At 37.8% G+C, this 19,275-nt stretch overlaps 1 protein-coding gene across 2 annotated transcripts in view; it reads left to right on the top strand.

Annotated features, from left to right (window-relative positions):
- The window catches only part of MED23 (mediator complex subunit 23), a 38,447-nt gene extending 19,682 nt beyond the window's left edge, over positions 1-18,765 (top strand). For both annotated transcript variants that reach the window (XM_010077577.1, XM_010077576.1), the window contains 14 exons: positions 311-485; positions 2,170-2,333; positions 3,991-4,115; positions 5,558-5,763; positions 6,600-6,780; positions 7,734-7,904; positions 9,147-9,363; positions 10,186-10,419; positions 11,792-11,957; positions 12,965-13,037; positions 14,110-14,324; positions 15,480-15,600; positions 17,631-17,762; positions 18,469-18,765. In XM_010077577.1, the coding sequence (XP_010075879.1) occupies positions 311-485; positions 2,170-2,333; positions 3,991-4,115; positions 5,558-5,763; positions 6,600-6,780; positions 7,734-7,904; positions 9,147-9,363; positions 10,186-10,419; positions 11,792-11,957; positions 12,965-13,037; positions 14,110-14,324; positions 15,480-15,600; positions 17,631-17,762; positions 18,469-18,642 (2,354 nt within the window). In that variant the 3' untranslated portion in view covers positions 18,643-18,765. The remainder of the gene's footprint in view (positions 1-310; positions 486-2,169; positions 2,334-3,990; positions 4,116-5,557; positions 5,764-6,599; positions 6,781-7,733; positions 7,905-9,146; positions 9,364-10,185; positions 10,420-11,791; positions 11,958-12,964; positions 13,038-14,109; positions 14,325-15,479; positions 15,601-17,630; positions 17,763-18,468) is intronic.
- The last annotated feature ends 510 nt before the right edge of the window (positions 18,766-19,275 follow it).

The following is a 19,275-nucleotide window of genomic DNA, read 5'->3' as shown; positions in this document are numbered from 1 at the left end:
TGCATTGTGCAAAAATATGCCTAATGGGAAAACATAAGCAGTTATTTAATTAGATGCAAACTTACTTAATTGCACTCGTAAAATAATGTGCATATCTGCTGTACACGTTAATTCAAAAGATTATTGAACTCTACCCATTTACAGCATCTTCAAACAGTTCTTGCACATGCACTCTTTGGAGATAATACCATTTTCAAATAAAATGTCTGACTTGCAGCCTAATGTAACAGTCTATCCACAGTGTACTCTGTAGTTGTATTTTAAAGTGTAACCACTTGGAAAACTTACTTTATGAACTCTTTTTCATAAGGTCAGCTCCTGCCAACAGTGTTCAAATCTCATGCGTGGGGAATTTTGCACACTCTGCTAGAAATGTTTAGCTATCGGATGCACCACATCCAGCCTCATTACAGAGTCCAGCTGCTCAGCCATCTTCATTCCTTGGCTGCTGTGCCACAGACTAATCAGAACCAGCTTCATCTGTGGTGAGTGGTGGTTACCATATTTACCCATAATCTCAGATTCCTCCCTCATATGTCGAAAGCTGTGTAGGAACTGCGTTTAAATGGGACATAAGTACTTCCCAGTCTTGGTTGTGTGGCTAAACTGTTTTGTGGTATTTCAGCAGGTCATGTTTCAGAAATACAGTTAGATGTTAGTAGTAGTACTCTGCAGAGTTGCATGAGGCAGCCACTTGTCAAAACAGGCATGAAAAAGGCAGTTGCATGAGACAGTAATGGGTCAAAACACAGGAGTGCACACCATAACCGTCTTGTCAGGAAGTGTTGGAAAACTGTTGAGTTTTTTGCGCTGGAGATAAAGGGCAATGCCTGCTACTTGTAGTCACAGTGATTGACTTGTCTGCTAGTGAAACTGCACTTGCTTACTCCTGTAGAGGATGTTTAATTCCATTGCAAGAGTTAAGTTGGTTCCATGTAATTCTTTAGTGAAGTTAATTTTCAGTAAGATCAGAGAAATGGTCTGATTCATTCTGCAGCTGTAAAGGAGTTGGCACAAAGCTATGGTGGCTATACGTGAACCCAAGTGAAGAAAAAAATGTCACTTCTATTGTATGGCGTGTGTCTTATGTCAGCATAAGCCACACGTAAAACAATGGCTATTTTGAATACAAGAAAGATGGAAGAGCTGGTTAAGGAAGCTCTAGAGTTGATATGCAGATAATTCTAGGGAAAAGCTTTGAGTTTAACTTACTGTTAACAAAGTTGAAGGGTATGAAATTCAGTTTGTATGTAGAATCTGGGATTTGCTGTAGAAAAGTTGAGGAAGTGTCCATTCAGTCTTTGAGTAGAACACATCTTGTTGGGGGTATGTGAGGGAGACAGAGCAACCTCATTATTGTTACCTGTTCATATAATGGAAGTCTAATTACACAGTGATTTTTTAGTCCAAATTGAAATTGCTTACTTATCCTTTATCAAGAATAAAGAGAACAAGTGAAGACAAGTTTCTCCATAAATTCAAGATGTCGCTCTTTTTATTCACCTAAATCTTGTTTTGTCATCTCAGTCTGTGAAATATGGATGATAATCAGTTGCTTTTGATAAGCAGTGCCTGCAACTGGATTGGAGTAAACTAAACTATGCCTTTGACATTTCAAAGACACAATGCTATAAAAGTCTTGTGAATTAATTCAAACTACCTGGCGTGAAAAGCGCTTCCAACTAGAGCACTGGAAAATAAAGCAATTCTGCTTCATTTCTTTAATAAGGACAATTTAATGCTGTCTGCTTCAAGGTGATAGTGAGCTTTGAAACTTTGCATGCATTATTCATGCCTTTTTATTCTGGGTTTGCATATATTTATTTATATATGTATCCGTGTTTAGATGAAGATGTTTAAAAGATAACAAAAGGGGGTGGCTCTAAATTGGAGAGACCTGAGGCTCTTTTTTCAGGGGCTTGGCACCTGTAATTTTCACAAAATAAACTTTTCAGAGCTTTATTTGAAAATAAAGTATTTAAATAGTTGATAACAGACTTATTAAACAGTGGAAAAAGCAGACTTTTCCAAAAGGTTAAGAACATCACTTTCAGAACAAATTTTTTAGTGTTATTTGAAGCAGAAAATGGAGGAAAATTAGGTATTTTTGGAATCTTAGAAGCAGCAGTATAAGCATTATTTGCTAACTGTATTGTTTCCTTCTTTCAGTGTTGAGAGTACTGCTCTAAGGCTAATCACAGCTTTGGGCAGCTCGGAAGTCCAACCACAGTTTACACGATTCCTCAGTGATCCCAAAACAGTTCTTTCAGCAGAATCAGAAGAACTCAACAGGGCTTTGATCTTAACTCTAGCAAGGGCAACTCATGTGACAGGTAGTAGCACTACTGTGAGATGACATTTATATGAAAGCTGTAGTCAAGCCACTTCTCTAAAATACTGTTGGAAATGACCCAGTCATAAAACATATACCATACATTTTTGGTTTTGAAAAAGGTATAATTTTATTTTCCAACTACTTGTTTTTAGGAAAAAAGCTGTTGTTAAAACAGTAGTGAAATAAGACATTGTTCAAAACTTTATTTTTTTACAGAGATACAGTGGTTTTTTTCCTGTTTTATTTTCAGTTTCATTATTTTAAATTTAAATGTTTGGATTGATTACTGGTACATGCCATTTAAAAAAAAACAAAACCTGGAATGTTCACAGCAAGTATGTTGCTCATGGTGAAGCCACCCCCTCTACAGGTTACCTGTAAGAAAAAGTACTGTGTGTTTTGGGTTTGCTTTCCTGCAGAAGGGAGAGTGGGAAGCTTTTATTTTGTGTTTTAATGTTTTAACAATGTGCAATGACATTGCAGGGTCAGGTTTTTATTAGCTTTGTGGAGGATGTTTTCTCTATCTACTTTTTAGTGGTTCTAGTCTGGAGACTCACTGGAGAGTTAAAACAACTGATTTCAGGAAAAACTGGTGGAGGTGATTTGAAAGGGAAAGGGTTTATTTGTGTTAGGTGTTGGGGTTTTTTGTTTGTTTGGTTGGTTTGGGTTTTTTTTAGGATGGTTTGGGTTGGAAGGGACCTTAGAGATGATCTAGTTCCAACCCCCCTGCTATGGGCAGGGACACCCTCCACTAGGCCAGGTTGCTCAAAGCCTCATCCAGCCTGGCCTTGAACACCTCCAGGGATGGGGCATCCACAACTTCCCTGGGCAACCTGTTCCAGTGCTTCACCACCCTCACAGTAAAGAATTTCTTCCTAATATCTAATCTAAATCTGCCCTCTTCCAGTTTAAATGTCCCTGGCTAGAATTAATTCTGTCTGGGTTTTAGCTTTCCTAACCTGATCCCTAGCTGCTTGAACAGCCTCTTTGTATACCTCCCAGCCAACCTGTTCTCGCTTCCACTCCCTGAATATTTTCTTTTTGTGCCGGAGTGAATCCAGGAGCTCCTTGTTCATCCATGGAGGCCTCCTGGCATTCTTGCCTGACTTCCCCTTTCTTGGGATGCACTTCTCCTGTGCTTGGAAGAGATGGCCCTTGAATACTGACCAGTATTTTTTAACCTTTGCTCAGCCTTTAATGTTAAATCAACACTGGAGTTGGAGCGATGAGGCTTGTATTTTATTTCTGCAGCTTAATTGGGAAGGGTACTGCTGAGCAGCCTTTTTAAAGCAATGTAAGATGGTAATTTCATCATCATTATCTTCCTCAGGATTTTTTTAAAGTCTAATCAGTTGATCAGCAAAAGCTTGTCTTACTGTTGTTACAGGAAATTAAATATAAAATCTTAAAAATCAAGATTGCTTTATTTTTAGCTCAAAATCTAAAAATAATTTGTTATTGTTAATAGCATAAAAAAAGATAATATCCAGCTTGTTCTGTGGAGTAAAAAAGATTCAAAGAAAGGAGATGGGAAAAGTTGATCAAAAAGGAAACTGTGTTGAACTAGCAAAGCCTTGATGCATGTGACTACAAAAGGGATACCAATAAGACATGTTTTTTCTCTGAAAATCTAATATCATCAATACGTTTTCTAGACTTTTTCACAGGCTCTGATTCAATTCAGGGAACTTGGTGCAAGGATATATTGCAGACTATCATGAGTTTTACTCCACATAACTGGGCATCGCATACACTAAGCTGTTTTCCAGCTCCTCTGCAGGTAATAGTTTCAAACTGATTGTTTTATAGTTGGAAATACAGCTAATTTACTCTCTTGACAAGATCCTTTGCCTTTTGCTAGTTGGTGAGATTCTTCCCCTGTCCAGACTACATTAATCTCAAGTCCCTGAACAATCCAGCATGAGTGTAACATTCTTATTTCTTCAGAAATGTATTAGCTTCTCCTAGTGTATTCGTAGAGTCATAGAATGTTTTGGGTTGGAAGGGACCTTAAAGGTTATTGAGTTCCAACTCCCCTGCTATGGGCAGGGACACCTCCCACTAGACCAGATTGCTCAAAGCCTCATCCAACCTGGCCTTGAACACCTCCAGGAATGGGGCATCCACAATTTCTCTGGGCAACCTCACCACCCTCACAGTAAAGAATTTCTTCCTAATATCTAGTCTAAATCTTCCCTCTTCCAGTTTAAGTCCGTTAGCCCTCATCCTGTTGCTAGATGTCCTTGTAAAAAGTTCCTCCCCATCTCTCCTGTAGCCCCTTTTAGTTACTCGAAGGCTGCTCTAAGGTCTTCCTGGAGCCTTCTCTTCTCCAGGCTGAACAACCCGAACTCTCTCAGCCTGTCCTCATATGCGAGGTGTTCCAGCCCTCTGACCATCTTAGTGGCCCCCCTCTGAACTTGCTACAACAGGTCCAGGTCTTTTTTTATGTTGGGGGCCCCAGAGCTGGACACAGTACTCTAGGTGGGGTCACACGAGAGCAGAGTAGAGGGGGAGAATCACCTCCCTCCACCTGCTGGTCACGCTTTTTTTGATGCAGGTTACTGTTCGCTTTCTGGGCTGCAAGCGTGCATTGCTGGGTCATGTTGAGCTTCTCATCTACCAATACCCCCAAGTCCTTCTCCTCAGGGCTGTTCTCAGTCCACTCCCCTCCCACTCTGTATTTGTGCTTGGGGTTGCCCTGACCCATGTGTAGGACCTTGCATTTGGCCTTGTTGAACTTCATGAGGTTTGTACACGTCCACCTCTCAAGCCTGTCCAGGTCCCTCTGGATGGCATCCCTTCTCTCCAGCATGTCAGCTGCACCACACGTGGTACCATTGGCAAACTTGCTGAGGTTGCACTCAATCCCACTGTCTGTGTCTCTGACAAAGATGTTAAACAACACTGGTCCCAGATTCTAAGGCCAAGTTTGTCCAACTGGTACTTCCAGTGGAAGGTAAATTAGATCCTTTAAAAATAACAAAGTAAAATGAAAAAAAAAAAAAAAAGTTGGAGAAGCCTTTTTTCTTGTGGTAGTTTGTCACATAGCTTTGTTAGTGACAAACCCTTACTGTGGTGTCACGGTGAAACAACAGCCCTACCTAGTAGGTTTGTATTGTGCAAGGAAGTAGGAACTCATAAGGTGCTAAGTCAGGCAGAAGTTTGCCTGTTCAGATGTTTTACTCTAGGCTCTCAGTCACAGCAAAGCCTACTGTATTCCAGGTATTCTTCAAGCAGAATAACGTACCCCAGGAAAGCCGTTTTAACTTGAAAAAGAATGTGGAAGAAGAATATCGAAAGTGGAAGTCTATGACCAATGAGAATGATATAATCACACACTTTTCTATGCAAGGTTCACCCCCACTTTTCCTTTGTCTCCTATGGAAGATGTTGTTGGACACTGATCACATTAATCAAATCGGCTACAGGTGAGCTTAAAAGATGTGTTATTTCAAAGTTATTGCAGCAGCATTCTCAGTTCTGAGGACATAGGCCTTGTGCATTAACAGCTTCATTTGTACTTTTTTGTTAATTCAGAGCATGCAAAGCATGGAAAAAAGGAGTGGAGTTAGGTATTAGCACGGATATAACCATGATTGTGCAGTGTTTAAGATTGGTGGCACTACACAGTGGTCATACAATGCATATTCTTCCTGGTAAGGATGTGAGGTGTTTGAATTAAGCAGTTTGCTTGTAGTGGCAGTGTTTCAAGCAATCTGAAATAGTAAACAGAAAATTTGTTTTTCAAAATATTGCATTAAGTTGAAAATTTATTATAGCAGTGGTGGTCCTACATTTTTTTTTTACTTTTCTCAGTAGTAACAGCATCAGCTACAGCTGTGAAAAATAGATTATTTATTTTCAGTCCTTGTTAGGTCTGTTGAAACAATATGATAGTATGTGTTACTCTTCTGTGCAATGAGGAAATACTGGTATTTTAATGCTGTGGTTGTATTAAAACACATACTACAGGAAAATAAAGTTGAGTTGCAGAAGATTGTCCTAAGGGGTGTGTAACTGAAAATGCATAACTAAAGCGTGGGTTCTAGGCAGAATACTATACATAGGACTTGGTGAACTTGAAGCATTTCCTTGCTCTGGGGTTTTCTTAAGTTCATTTAATAAAGGGAGGGATTTTGTCTTTTTTTTTAAAGACAATTGTATTAAAACCCACTAACTCTTATAAAATAGACCAGTTAAAATAGCATTAAGAACAGTAACAATTGCTTGTTGCCTTTTCTTTTCTTCTCTTCTTCCCTGCTAGAGTGTTAGAAAGAATTGGGGCCAGAGCTCTGGTGGCACATGTCAGGACATTTGCAGATTTCTTGGTGTATGAATTCTCTACCTCTGCAGGAGGCCAGCAGCTCAATAAATGTATTGAGATTCTCAATGACATGGTGTGGAAATACAACATTGTAACACTGGATAGGTTGATACTGTGTTTGGTAAGTATTACCTTAGAAGATAAGATGCCTGTTCTTCATGCAGAGTCTGGTTTCTGACTCACTTTTGCAGGAGCAATCTTTAAAAAAATGCGTTGGTTTTAAGTAGTGACTATTTGCTAACCCAGTAATCAAGTAAAATAATAGATTGCTTCTGTAACCAACATAAAACTTGAAGTCTTACAGTTCTCTGAATCTTCAGAGGAAGCTTTTCTTGGTTGTTTAGTGGCAACCATTGAATTGGTATTATTAAATGTTGTTATTAGTCCTTTAGGTCTCTGACCTCAGAGCTATGCAATTATTTCTGCAGCCTGAAAAGAGAGAAGGCATACGGCATGCCGTGATTCGGAGGCAAATGGAAAATCCTGTACCCATTAGAGTATGCTTGCTTTGTTTAGAATTCAGCCTGTTTCATCAGAAAAGTAAGACAAATGGCATAAATGTCTTTCCAGGCTATGCTACAAAAAAATAAAGCAGAACTCACCTAGAGAAAATTATATTTTTCTTCAGTAATTATCCTTTACTTTATATTTTGAAATCTCATCTTAGTGTAAAGCTGGATGTTTTAACTTTAGTTTGGTTTTCAAACTGAAGTCCAAACCTGTCAGAGTGGCCGGAAATTCAAAGCAATGTCATTAATAGGTTATTTTCAATAAGAGACCTAACAGCTAAAAGACGGCTAGAATTTTTGGTGAACGTGCTGTCACTGGGGAGTTTGTAAGACTTTCTGCTGATGGAATTAAAAAATGTGTTGGCTACTTTTCACAGGAGGTGATTGAACCTGCCTCCATTCTTTATCTTCACTTTAAAAACAGAGTTGAAAGACCGTATGTTCAGTGTGAATTTGTGTGCAGATGTACCATGTGCAGCCAAATTTGCTAGCCAATGTTTAGGGGTTATAGAGCAGACAACAGTGTCAACTGTAATTTCATGTTTTCTGATCCATTTTGTTTAAGGCTATGCGTAGTCATGAAGGAAATGAAGCTCAAGTCTGTTACTTCATAATTCAGTTACTCTTACTGAAGCCTAATGATTTCAGAAACAGAGTGAGTGATTTTGTGAAGGAGAATTCTCCGGAGCACTGGCTGCAGAATGACTGGCATACTAAGCATATGAGTTATCACAAGGTATCAAAACTAATAACATTATTTTGTTGTAGTACTTTCTGTGGAGTTGAGATCAGCCAGAGAGTCTTTTGTCCTGTAAATGACAGGAGAGCTTTGTCAGTTTTTTGAGTTACTTTGTAAGTCGTAATTTATTTGGGCTAGTATAAAAAAAAATAAATTACTTTTTCTGTAATAACTTTAAGATTATAATACAGTGATATTGAAAGGTAGAAGCAGCTGAAGAGTTGGTTGGAGATTCATTCTTGCTCATCAAAATCCAATTATTTTAAAATAGTGGTTTTACTGAAATTCGTTTAGAACACAATTATTGTGCGTCGGGGAGAAGGTATTTCCTTCTGGTGTTTTATGACTGTAACAATAGTTAAACCTAAGTATTTTCCTAGTTATTAAAGCTTCTTTCATCTCCTGTGTGGCAAGAACATGGTATCCTGATATGTTAGGGAAGAGAATTGCTGAGATTTTAATGCTGCTGTAAACATAGTAGCTTCTGCTGACTATAAAGGGTGTATCAATGAAGTGTTCTGTGAAAAGATAAATCAACACTGAGGTGAAATAGATACAAACAAACTCTTGTGTAGCTAAACACGTACAATCTAGTTCTGATCTGGAAGCTATTTGGTCTGTATTAGCCATCTGCTTTAGCCATACAGTGTCTTAACAGTGCCTAAAAGTGTAAGGGTAGCAGGGAAGCAAATTGTATTGGCCTGGGAAGTGCTCTGGCATGGCTGCACAGTTACTAGACCCAGTCTGGCGTATAAAAATTTCAGTCACAGCATTCAGCTGTACTCATCTGGTATTTGAGTACACTCCAGTTCTTTCCCAGGGAGTTATTACATACATGTTATTTCTAGTGTTCTGATTCAGTATATAATGCAGGAACTTTCCATAGTGCTGATTTCCCCAGGCTTTCTCTTGAATTACTTGACAAGGGACACAGAAGCAGTGACTGCTTTCAGCTTTGCCTTGGGATGCTTTGTGTTCTCTAATGCCCACTTTGAGTGCTGGTGAGACTTTGTTTTGTTTAGTTTTTTTCTGAAAACATTATCTACTGGTCTGATAGCTAAACCATTTCGCTCCGAGTTGAATTTTCTTCAGTAAGCTTTACAGTGAAATCGTATCACTGCATTCATATGTGATAATGAGGGTTACGAAGTGTCTTTTAAAGCAATGTGGATGCTGAATGCTTAATGCACTGCTTTCAAGGAAAGAGCTTTTGATTTTGTTGTATTTCTTTCCCTCCAGAAATATCCTGAAAAGCTGTATTTTGAAGGCTTGGCAGAGCAAGTCAATCCCCCAGTTCAGATCCAGCCCCAGTACCTACCAATTTATTTTGGAAATGTATGCCTGCGCTTTCTGCCAGTGTTTGATATTGTAATCCATAGATTTCTGGAATTGCTTCCAGTGTCCAAATCACTAGAAACTTTACTGGATCATCTGGGAGGTTTATACAAATTCCATGGTAAGTTATCTGTGAATACCAACTTTTATTCATGTTGAGATCATTCTGTTCTCCTTCATCTCCTCCCTTCATAATTTTCATCTGCTAGTAGGTCAGTGTTTTAATCCTTTCCTATTCTGTAAGCCCTGTGTACATTTCCACAGGGAAGTACAATCCCTGTTTAGTGAATTTCAGCCTACTATCAGTGAACTTGCTTTATTCAGGTAGCTCTTGCTAATTCATGCTTCCATCGCACCTTTCTGTTTCATTCCCTTCTAGTAGTAAGTACTTGGACCTGTGTCCTAACAAACTTTCTGTTACCAAGACTGAAACAGCTAAAAAGCAGTTCCTGTCTCTATCCTTGCTTAAGATTCAAATTACTTAACCTGTTTTTTTTTAACACTTTTATAACTGCACTTTTATAGTAAGATTTCATATAGATGTCACTGCTGTGTTGTGCCCAAACAATTTACAATATTCTTTCTTTACTGTGGCTTCATACCTGGATTCTTTCTATTTAATACTTTTTATATGAAGGAATGATTTAGAGGGTTTACTTACAAATATATTAGTATTATCATTAAATATGAACTGTTAGTAATACTGACTTTCTTTGTTTGACTTACACCCTTCTGGACTCAGATTAAAGTGTATGTACAAGACAAAGGAATCAGTGTTGCAGAGTATAGTGAAATAACGTGAATCAATTCCATGTGCACCGTTTATAAATACATACAACTTAGTCTTGTAGAGCTCTTGATCTTCATTTTATATTTGCCACCATAAACAGAATCCCGATGCGAGACGTTACTTCTGTTTTTTTTGTTTTCCTTTTCTTGGCAGACCGTCCAGTGACTTACCTGTACAACACTCTTCACTATTACGAGAGGCATCTCAGAGAGCGCACAAACCTCAAAAGAAAACTTGTTCATGCCATAATTGGCTCTCTCAAAGATAATCGCCCACTAGGCTGGTGTCTAAGTGATACTTATCTCAAATGTGCTATGAATGCCCAAGACAATCCATGGATTCCTGATGACACTTACTATTGCAAGCTCATTAGAAGACTAGTAGACAATATCCTTCTTACAGTTCGAATTAAGTAGGCTGTGTCAATGTCTTATAGCTTAATTTCATCAAAATATAAATTTCTGTCTATTCAGATATGAGTTAAAGCTTGGAGGCTTTGTTTAGCTGTATATATCAGTCTGAACTCGTATTAGATTACTTCCTTGTACTTTTTTTTTGTTATTCTATGCGGGGACTGTGCTGCCCTAGCGAAAACATCTTGAAACATATGGTGAAAACAAAATTGAGTACAGCTGGATAAATATTTGACTATTTAAATACAAATACTGATGTTTATGCATTCGGAATTAAATTCTAATTGCCACATAAAATCAGCTTGATACAAAGCATATAGAAAATGAGGATAGTTTTTTCTAATGCCATCGTCAATATTACTAAGAATAAAATATTGTTAGCAGTGCCACATTTAAGATGGTATATAACAAGCTGTGCCTAGTTGAAGATCAGTATATGTGCTGTTAGCAACTGCTGAGAATCTGGTTTTTAGGAGGGAAAAACTGGAAGTTACATTTTAAACACAAACCTACATCTTCTTAATTGCTGCCTTTTATTAGTTTTTACAGTTATGACTACACTTGATTTAAATTGCTGTGGAAATAGCTGGTGAACCCATGCAGCTGTGTTCTAAAGAATAGCGCTAGTAACGTCTCCTTGGATGTTGTCTTCTTTCTGGGTCAGATTCGTGGGAGTTGACCAGTTTTCTGGATGTTATGTGACTACCTTCACTCCTTTTCCCAAACTTGCCTTTCTTTTATGTGTGACTTGAAAGTTTAGTAGGTCTCTCTAAAGAGAGCTAAAATTATATAAAACCCTGCTTTTGGGCAAATGTTAACAGTATGTTTGGAGATCTTTTCTATGTGTAGCTCAAATGAGTTAGTCTTGGTTGTGAAAGTGGAATATTTTCAGAGACTAATCAAGTGCTTGTTTTCCATAAACTGTCACCCTAGAAGTCTGCTAGAAGATCTTATACTGAAGCAAATTAATGGTTTCAGATTATGCAGAGTAGAAAATTCTTGTTATTTTCATTTTGTTGTCTTGGAAGCAGATGGTGAATAAGATGGTTGGTGTTGCTTTGTCCCACCTCTTAATCAGAGAAATTTATCCTCTGCCTGGGCTTGTGTGTGTAGTGTATTTGTAGCTATGCATTCATGTAGTCCTTCAGTGACTGCATATCATTTCCTTACATTCATGATTTTGTCCCTGTCTTATTTTTATGAAATGTGATTGTTTTATATGTTCTCATAACTTGCCTTATAATTCAATTCAACTTAGTATGTGTGGTGTATATGTATTTTTTAAGCAGTATGCTGCTTACGCTAGCCTGTGTTGGGGTAGCTTTTTTTTCCTTAATCGTTGTCACCTATGGCAGGCAAATCACCTGGTCCATTTCCAAATTGTGACTGGAGATTCAATGAGTTCCCTAACCCAGCTGCCCATGCTCTCCATGTTACCTGTGTCGAGCTCATGGCTCTGGCTGTTCCAGGGAAGGATGTGGGCAATGCACTACTGAATGTTGTGCTGAAGAGGTATGTTGGCTCTTTGAAAATGTTTTTCACAATATATAATACATAATTAGAGATTGGTAAGGTAGTTTATGATACTAATTTTCTTAGGTTTTTATAAATTTTTATTTAAGTATAAATACTGTAGGTTTTATATATAAAGTATTTTTAGAAGACAAGGCTATAGGGATCAAGCAGAAAAATAATGTGTTGGATATCTGCGCTGCAGTGGATTGTGTGTGCTTCAGGAACAGTTGATTCAGCACGGTCCCCTTAAGAGAGAGAGAGAAGGCCTCACACAGGCTAAGAACTTATTCAGTGGGTTCAATGGCAGAGAGGCTGGAAAAAGTCTGTTATTCTTTCAGCTGTGCTAGGAGGAGGACATTTCATCAGTTAATGTCACAGGATCTTTGAATGCAAGGGAAGTGGCAGGAAGCATTGTCAGGACTCTGAATCCTCCTGGTGCTCATGTAAAATCAGAGGTGCTTTGAAACTAAGTGGTGTGCCAAGGCTATCCTTTTGTCATGATGCATTGAGTTTGACCCATAGCTCTGTTTCTTGCTCAGCCACTGTGAAAAGAACTGAAGTGAAAGAAAGGACCTAGTATTCTTGCAGTGATTCAGATGCCATCTTTGAGCAATGATGAACTTGAATTATTTTACTTCAGCCTCATTCAGCTTTGTAATGTATTATTGTTAGCTCTATTTGGGGCACATGGAGGGAAGGAGTCAATAAACAGACAAGCAACCTTTAAGCACTGAAACCTATTTAGCAGGAAGAACAGTGTGATAACAGCCTTTGAAGATAACATGCTCTTAATCCAAAATCATGCCTGAACAAAGTTTTGCAGGCAACGTGACAATGGCATTTATACCATCTCTAATCTGTCTTAAACACCTGTATGTGTTTTTATAGTTCTTTCAACTTGAGAAATACTCTTTGCATAAGTACACCTTGTCTTTAAGTGCACCAGAAGCACAAATTGCAGTTGTGAATTTCAGAGCTTTAGTTTTCTTCTTCTCTGTCTCTAGTCAGCCCCTGGTGCCAAGAGAGAATATCACAGCCTGGATGAACGCTATTGGACTAATTATCACAGCCTTACCAGTGAGTGAATATGTTGTATTTTAAAATTAAAAATTTATTCTTCCACATAAGGTTTTTCATCTTTCTAGAGTATGTTGTGAAAACTTACAGCAAACATCTGTAGATTCCTCAGAGAGAGCTATTCGGAAGGCTGCTAGCATGTTTGAGAAACATCTACTCCTCTAGCATGGAAAAATTAACCAGGCTTTCTGTTTTTCTATTATGTTTTGAGGCTAGGATGAAAAGAAGTAAAGCACTCCTATTTAAAAACATAGTTAAATGCCATGTGTGTAGTATTGAGAACTGGAGCTATTAAATAAGATCTGTAAGGGTTCTGGTGCAAAGCTAATTTTCTGTTAGTGCTTATATTTGCACATCCTGTATCTCTTAAACCGTGTAAATGAGATGTGCCTAAGACTGCAAAAGTGAATGTGTGCAGTATTAGAGGTTGTGTATCAGTAGAAACTTTTATCATCTGAAGATAATGACTCTTGGTACCTGACCAGAACTGTCTGAATAATTTTGATCTTGCTTACCTGTTGCTTGTATGTGCAAAAGTTATCCTCTCCTTGTGACTTCTCTTCTCCAACAAAATTGTTTCTCTTCTTGGAAGAAAGCCAACAGGGATTTAATCCTTATTATTTTTGTAATGCTTCTTACTGTTCTTCCTGGTCCGTCTCCTTACATCTTCATCTCTATTCTTTTACTTTTGTACCTTTTATTGTTTCCTGTTTCCATCTTGGATTTTTGGTCTGTTTGTGCCTGCACTCAGAAAACTCAGAAAATTCTGTTTCCTTCCATTAAGGCTTTATGCCTCTGCTCTGTTTCTTTTGGAGACCTTTATATGAGCTAACTAAATAATTGCATTAATGAAATATGTCTTGATAATACCACACCCTTGAGTGTGCCACACCCACTAACATGTATGCTTTCTGTTTTGAGCTTCTTAATTTTCATGTTTGTCAGACAGGGTTATAAACTACCATGTAGCTGAAAACATTTTAGAAATGCAATAATACTAGAAAGAGTTGAGGAAGCATTGTCTTAGATGGTGTTCATTTCAGAAACAATTCCAACTTTTTGTTTTTTTCAGGAGCCATACTGGATTGTTCTTCATGATCGCATTGTGAGTGTTATCAACAGTCCCAGCTTGACATCAGAGACAGAATGGGTTGGTTACCCATTCCAGCTGTTTGACTTCACAGCATGTCACCAGTCTTACTCTGAGATGAGTTGTAGCTACACTTTGGCTTTGGCACATGCTGTCTGGCATCATTCTAGCATTGGACAGCTTTCTCTCATTCCTAAGTAGGTGTAATGATGTTTGATGATTTGTCTTTTAAATTCCATGCATATTGTAGATAACAAAGCTGTACTTGTAGCACTTACACCAGCGAATATGTACAGGGGAGCTCCAAAACTCACCAGTTAGATCACAAGTTTTATTCTAGCTGCCTCTTCCGCCGACATAATTATTATCTGTAAGCTTTGGGGCTTTCATCCTAGAGTGTGACTGCCTTTAATGAGGCTTTTTTATCTTGGTTAGCTTTTATGCCTTTATTGATTTCAATTTTTCTTAAACCATTGACTGTAGCATATTCCTAAAGCATCAACTGTAATCAGTAAATGTATCCTTAATTCTAGCAAGTACCCTCTACTGCAAGTTGAGATGCTTTGCTGACTGAAGGATGTGGTCGTGGTCCATTTAATCATTAAAGGAAGGAAGAATACCACTTCATTAAAAAGTTGATTAGACTTTCCACTGTGCCATGTTAATGAGAACACTAACAGACTTCACTTGCTAAGTCTTACAATTTTGAAAAAAATTAAGTTGGTATGATGTATTCCTCTTAATTCATCCTGAACCTTGATTTAAAGCTACTGTTAAAATGTCAGAGAACAGCTTTTTGACTGGGTGTCATTCTGCTAAGTTTAGAATTCATAGAATCATAGAATCATAGAATCATAGAATGGCCTGGGTTGAAAAGGACCATAGTGATCATCTAGTTTCAACCCCCCCCGCCATATGCAGGGCCGCCAGTCACTAAACCAGGCTGCTCAGAGCCACATCCAGCCTGGCCTTGAATGCCTCCAGGGATGAGGCATCCACGACCTCCCTGGGCAACCTGTTCCAGTGTGCCACCACCCTTTGGGTGAAAAGCTTTCTCCTAATCTCTAACCTAAACCTCCCCTGTCTTAGTTTAAAACCATTCCCCCTTGTCCTATCACTATCCTTGTTGCCTGTTCTAGTCCATTGACAATACCTGGAAGTGTTCTCTAGAGCTTCACTGAAAAAAACTATATTTGAAATAACTAATATTTGCAGAGCTACACAGTATTTTCTGAAATGAAGTCCCAAATCTGTGAGAGAGGATGTGATGTTGTAGCTAGATTTTGGGGTAGGGGAAAGAAGGAAAAAGCATAAATTCCAGTTGAAGTAGTAAGAATCTTAAAATATTACAGGTTCCTCACAGAAGTGTTGATACCCATAGTGAAAACAGAGTTCCAGTTACTCTATGTTTACCACCTTGTTGGTCCTTTTCTACAACGGTTCCAGCAGGAGAGGACACGATGCATGATAGAGGTAAACTTGGTCTGCTTTATACAGTGTATATTATTTTAGCTTTGCAATTATACTACAAAGCAGAATCTGATAGAGATCTTTTATAAACATTCAGAATTAAATTCTATACAAATTAAACAGTATTTTGAAGGATCTGAATTGCTGAGTTGGTATTCAGCTACCCAGTTAATTGAAATCTTGTCAGCTTGGTTCAGGATAAAACACCTAGCACTTCGTTTATTTATTTGTTTGTTTAAAAAAGAAATGTAACTCCAGAAATGGCAAGCAATACATGGTTTCTTTGGCTCTCAAACTGCATGTAAAATACGGATCAGACTTAACTGCCTGTATTAAAAGCTTCTGTGCAGGGGAAGGAAGTATGCAAGAGCTGAATTGTGAGGATGGAGGAGCACAAGCTGTTTCTTACATTCACGTCAATGTAGGGGAAGAAGAGAGATGGAGCTGGTTGGTAGGCAGATGAGCTTAAAAGCAGAAGGTAGTAGAGACCCTTCTAGAAAGAAGAGCTTAACCTGAGAATCCTAAGTCTTTGTACTATCTCTCCTGTTGTTAGATATACACAAAACCTGTATGTCAAGTGTGCATCTTGTCACCTTGTAGAGTCTGACAATAGTAACATATAGGTCTGCCACCACTACTGATTACTTTTCCATCCCCAGTTTCCAGTGCCTGTGCTGGGGACTTCACTCTTAACCTTCTTAGGTCCCCATTAGTTCCTGTGCTGCAACTCTCCCTGCCCCTCCCACCCCGCCCCCAGTTCTTTCTAAACTACTCAGTTTGCATACATGGTTTTGTGAAGAAGTCAAAAGGTGTAGGGATGCATACATAGTGGGAGAAGAGTTTTGTAATTTCTGCTCCCATGTTTTTGGATATACCATGAACACAGGATACTGTAAAGAAACCATATCAGGAAGTTAAGTAATCATATGGCAGTGTTTCTGTATACTTGTTTACATATTTCCTTCAGTTTTACCCCTGAGTTGCAGCCTTTTAAGTATACTTTGGAAGTATGAAACAAAAAATACATACATAATTCTTTAGGAATGCTTTTTTCCTTTTTTTTTTTTTTTTTTTTTCCTTAGGGCTACAATACAAATAACTCCAAAAAGTTTTTTCATAAAGCAGTGCTTAAGTAAAAGTACTGGAGAGTAATAAAGTACTGTTTAGGCATGGATCAGTATAATTTTATAGATTCCTGTATAATACTATAAATAGCTAGTAAATTCTGCTTTGCCTGGCTTCTTCCTCTGTCAGGAAGGAAGTTTTTTCTGTGCCTGCATTCTCTGTATTGAACTAAAATACAAGAAAAGTTAAATAGCTGTCATCTTTCCATGCTTCATAACATTCTCATGCCACTCCTTTCTATTGCAAGCACTTGATTTCAGTGTGAAGAAATAGTGAGGAGTTGCTGCTTTCAGAGTAGGCAGTAACTATCATCTGACTTAAATGACGAAGCACAAAGTTCAAGTTTCACATTGCCATCTTTAAATGGTCGTAGGTGCACATATGTTGGCATACAACACTTCCTCAATAAGTGTATTCAAACTCTGTAGTTGTAAACTCTGCAGAAAATGCTTGAACCGCTAAAATGCACTGTATGTATTCGCTGAAGATCTTGCTGGAATCTAGATACAAGCTGAATGCAGTAAGCTGGAATGTCTTCTCTCTAGAAGACTCAAATCTTGTGCTAAACTTTTCATAGTGATTTACTAAGGTCTAGTTTTGCAAATTTTGTAGGTGTTTAGTCAAACCATATTGCAGTCAATGATATTTAAGCACTAATTATGTAGCATGTACCAAAGTACCATCTTTGCACTCACTGGAAGTTAACTTGGGAAAATGTGATCATTTAGTTAAGCACAATGGGATGAGTTAGACGTGCCCATTTGTCCTTATAAGAAAGTAAATAATTAGGAATCACAGATACTTAAAAAGCAGTACATATGTTTATTACACTGTTTAACTATATTTCTACTTTAAAGCATTTTAAAACCTGATTACATATGGGGTGCTTTTTGTGTATGTGGAAACAGATTGGAGTGGCATTTTATGAAATGCTCCTGAATGCAGATCGGTACACCTCCCACCTGAACTACATGGATCCTATATGTGACTTTTTGTATCATATGAAGTATATGTTTACAGGTGACAGTGTGAAGGACCAAGTAAGTAAACACTAGATATTGGTACTTTAATTACCTTTCTTCCCATATACTAATTTAATCTTTTTATGAATTATTTTCATAAGTAGCAGTTCAACAAAATGACTAGCCTCTATATGCAAATTAGGAAGTTGGTACACTTCTACATATTTAAAAGCTTCAGATGCAGAGAGCAGGTATCTCAGATTTCAAGATCAATTTCTGTATTCTGAAATTTAAGATATAGTTTGAGGGTTCTTTAGGTACTATTATTAAAGCAATCCCTAGAAGTAAAGCTGTTGGATTAATAACTTTTCTTCATTTCAATCCATATCTTTTAAAGTTTTACCTAATTTCTGATTCATTAGTGTAACTTGACATGTGACAAAAGCAAGAATGCATCCATGTTCAGTGAAAAATTGCTCACCCAATTTTAAGTTTAGTTTATAACAGTATGCACTTTTAAAAGTGTCAGTTGTGTGAATTGTTTTGCAAAGCTTTGGTGTACAACTGTTACACCAGGGAGGGTTTTTTTTAAGGTTAGTTATCAGAAGAGGTCCAAAAGTTAACATGGTATATAAAATGTTAACATAAACACCACTATTTACTATATCTTTTTCCTTTTTTCCTTGTGCTTGTGTGATGTTTGTGTACAGTAGTGACATATGTCAAGATACTCTTGTTTTACCAAATGCATTTCTGTCTTTTTTTTTTTTTTTTTTTTTAACAGGTTGAGAAAATAATTTGTAATTTAAGACCAGCTTTGAAACTTCGGTTACGCTTCATAACACACATCAGTAAAATGGAACCAGCTGCTGTTCCACAACAACCTCTCAGTAATAGGTCACCAGCACAACAGCCTAGCCAAGTGCCTGTTAATGTTGCCTTGCCAGTAACACAGTGAAATGAAGTGTTCAGTTGGCCTTGATGTGAAGGCTTCCTTCTGTTTCTGATCAAGGTGAAACATCCAATCTGAAGTCTGGTATGCTGTATAAAAGGAAAGAGAACCACATACAGATTTCTACTTTGTTTTATTTTGCATAATGAAGCTGTCTAACTGTGTGCTAGTTATGAGACGCTAGATGAGGTATATGTCATCTTTCTCTGAAAGCACTGAGGAAAGATTCTCTGCAAGCAAATACATTGATTTCCGAAGAGTTTACAATATCCTGCTTCCTATCCTGGTTTGAGTCATCTGGATTTTTCCTTTCTTTCTGTCTGTAATATGAAAGGACACTCAATGTATGTAGCCTGGTAGAAAATGGCCTCCTTAAATTTGTGTTCTGCCTTATTAAAATTTTGTATTGTTTTTGTCCAACAGAACTTAAATTCTTTCTGTCTTTTGGGCAAATTAAACCTTCATACAGAAACGCAGAGAGATTGTAACCATTGTATTGAGTTACTATAACATGTTTCCAAAGACTAAGAATGAGCCTTTGAAAATATCTGTAAATTTTGTATGTACAGTTTACATACAGATGAGCCATGGGTTTGATCTAGCATCAGTTACTGGACTGTTAGATTACTGCCCAGAGGC

Source organism: Pterocles gutturalis, unplaced genomic scaffold (assembly GCF_000699245.1).
Source record: "Pterocles gutturalis isolate BGI_N339 unplaced genomic scaffold, ASM69924v1 scaffold1923, whole genome shotgun sequence".
Classification (NCBI taxonomy): Eukaryota; Metazoa; Chordata; class Aves; order Pterocliformes; family Pteroclidae; genus Pterocles; species Pterocles gutturalis.
Note: the sequence above shows the minus strand (reverse complement) of the source record. Positions and strands in the feature narration are given on the sequence as shown.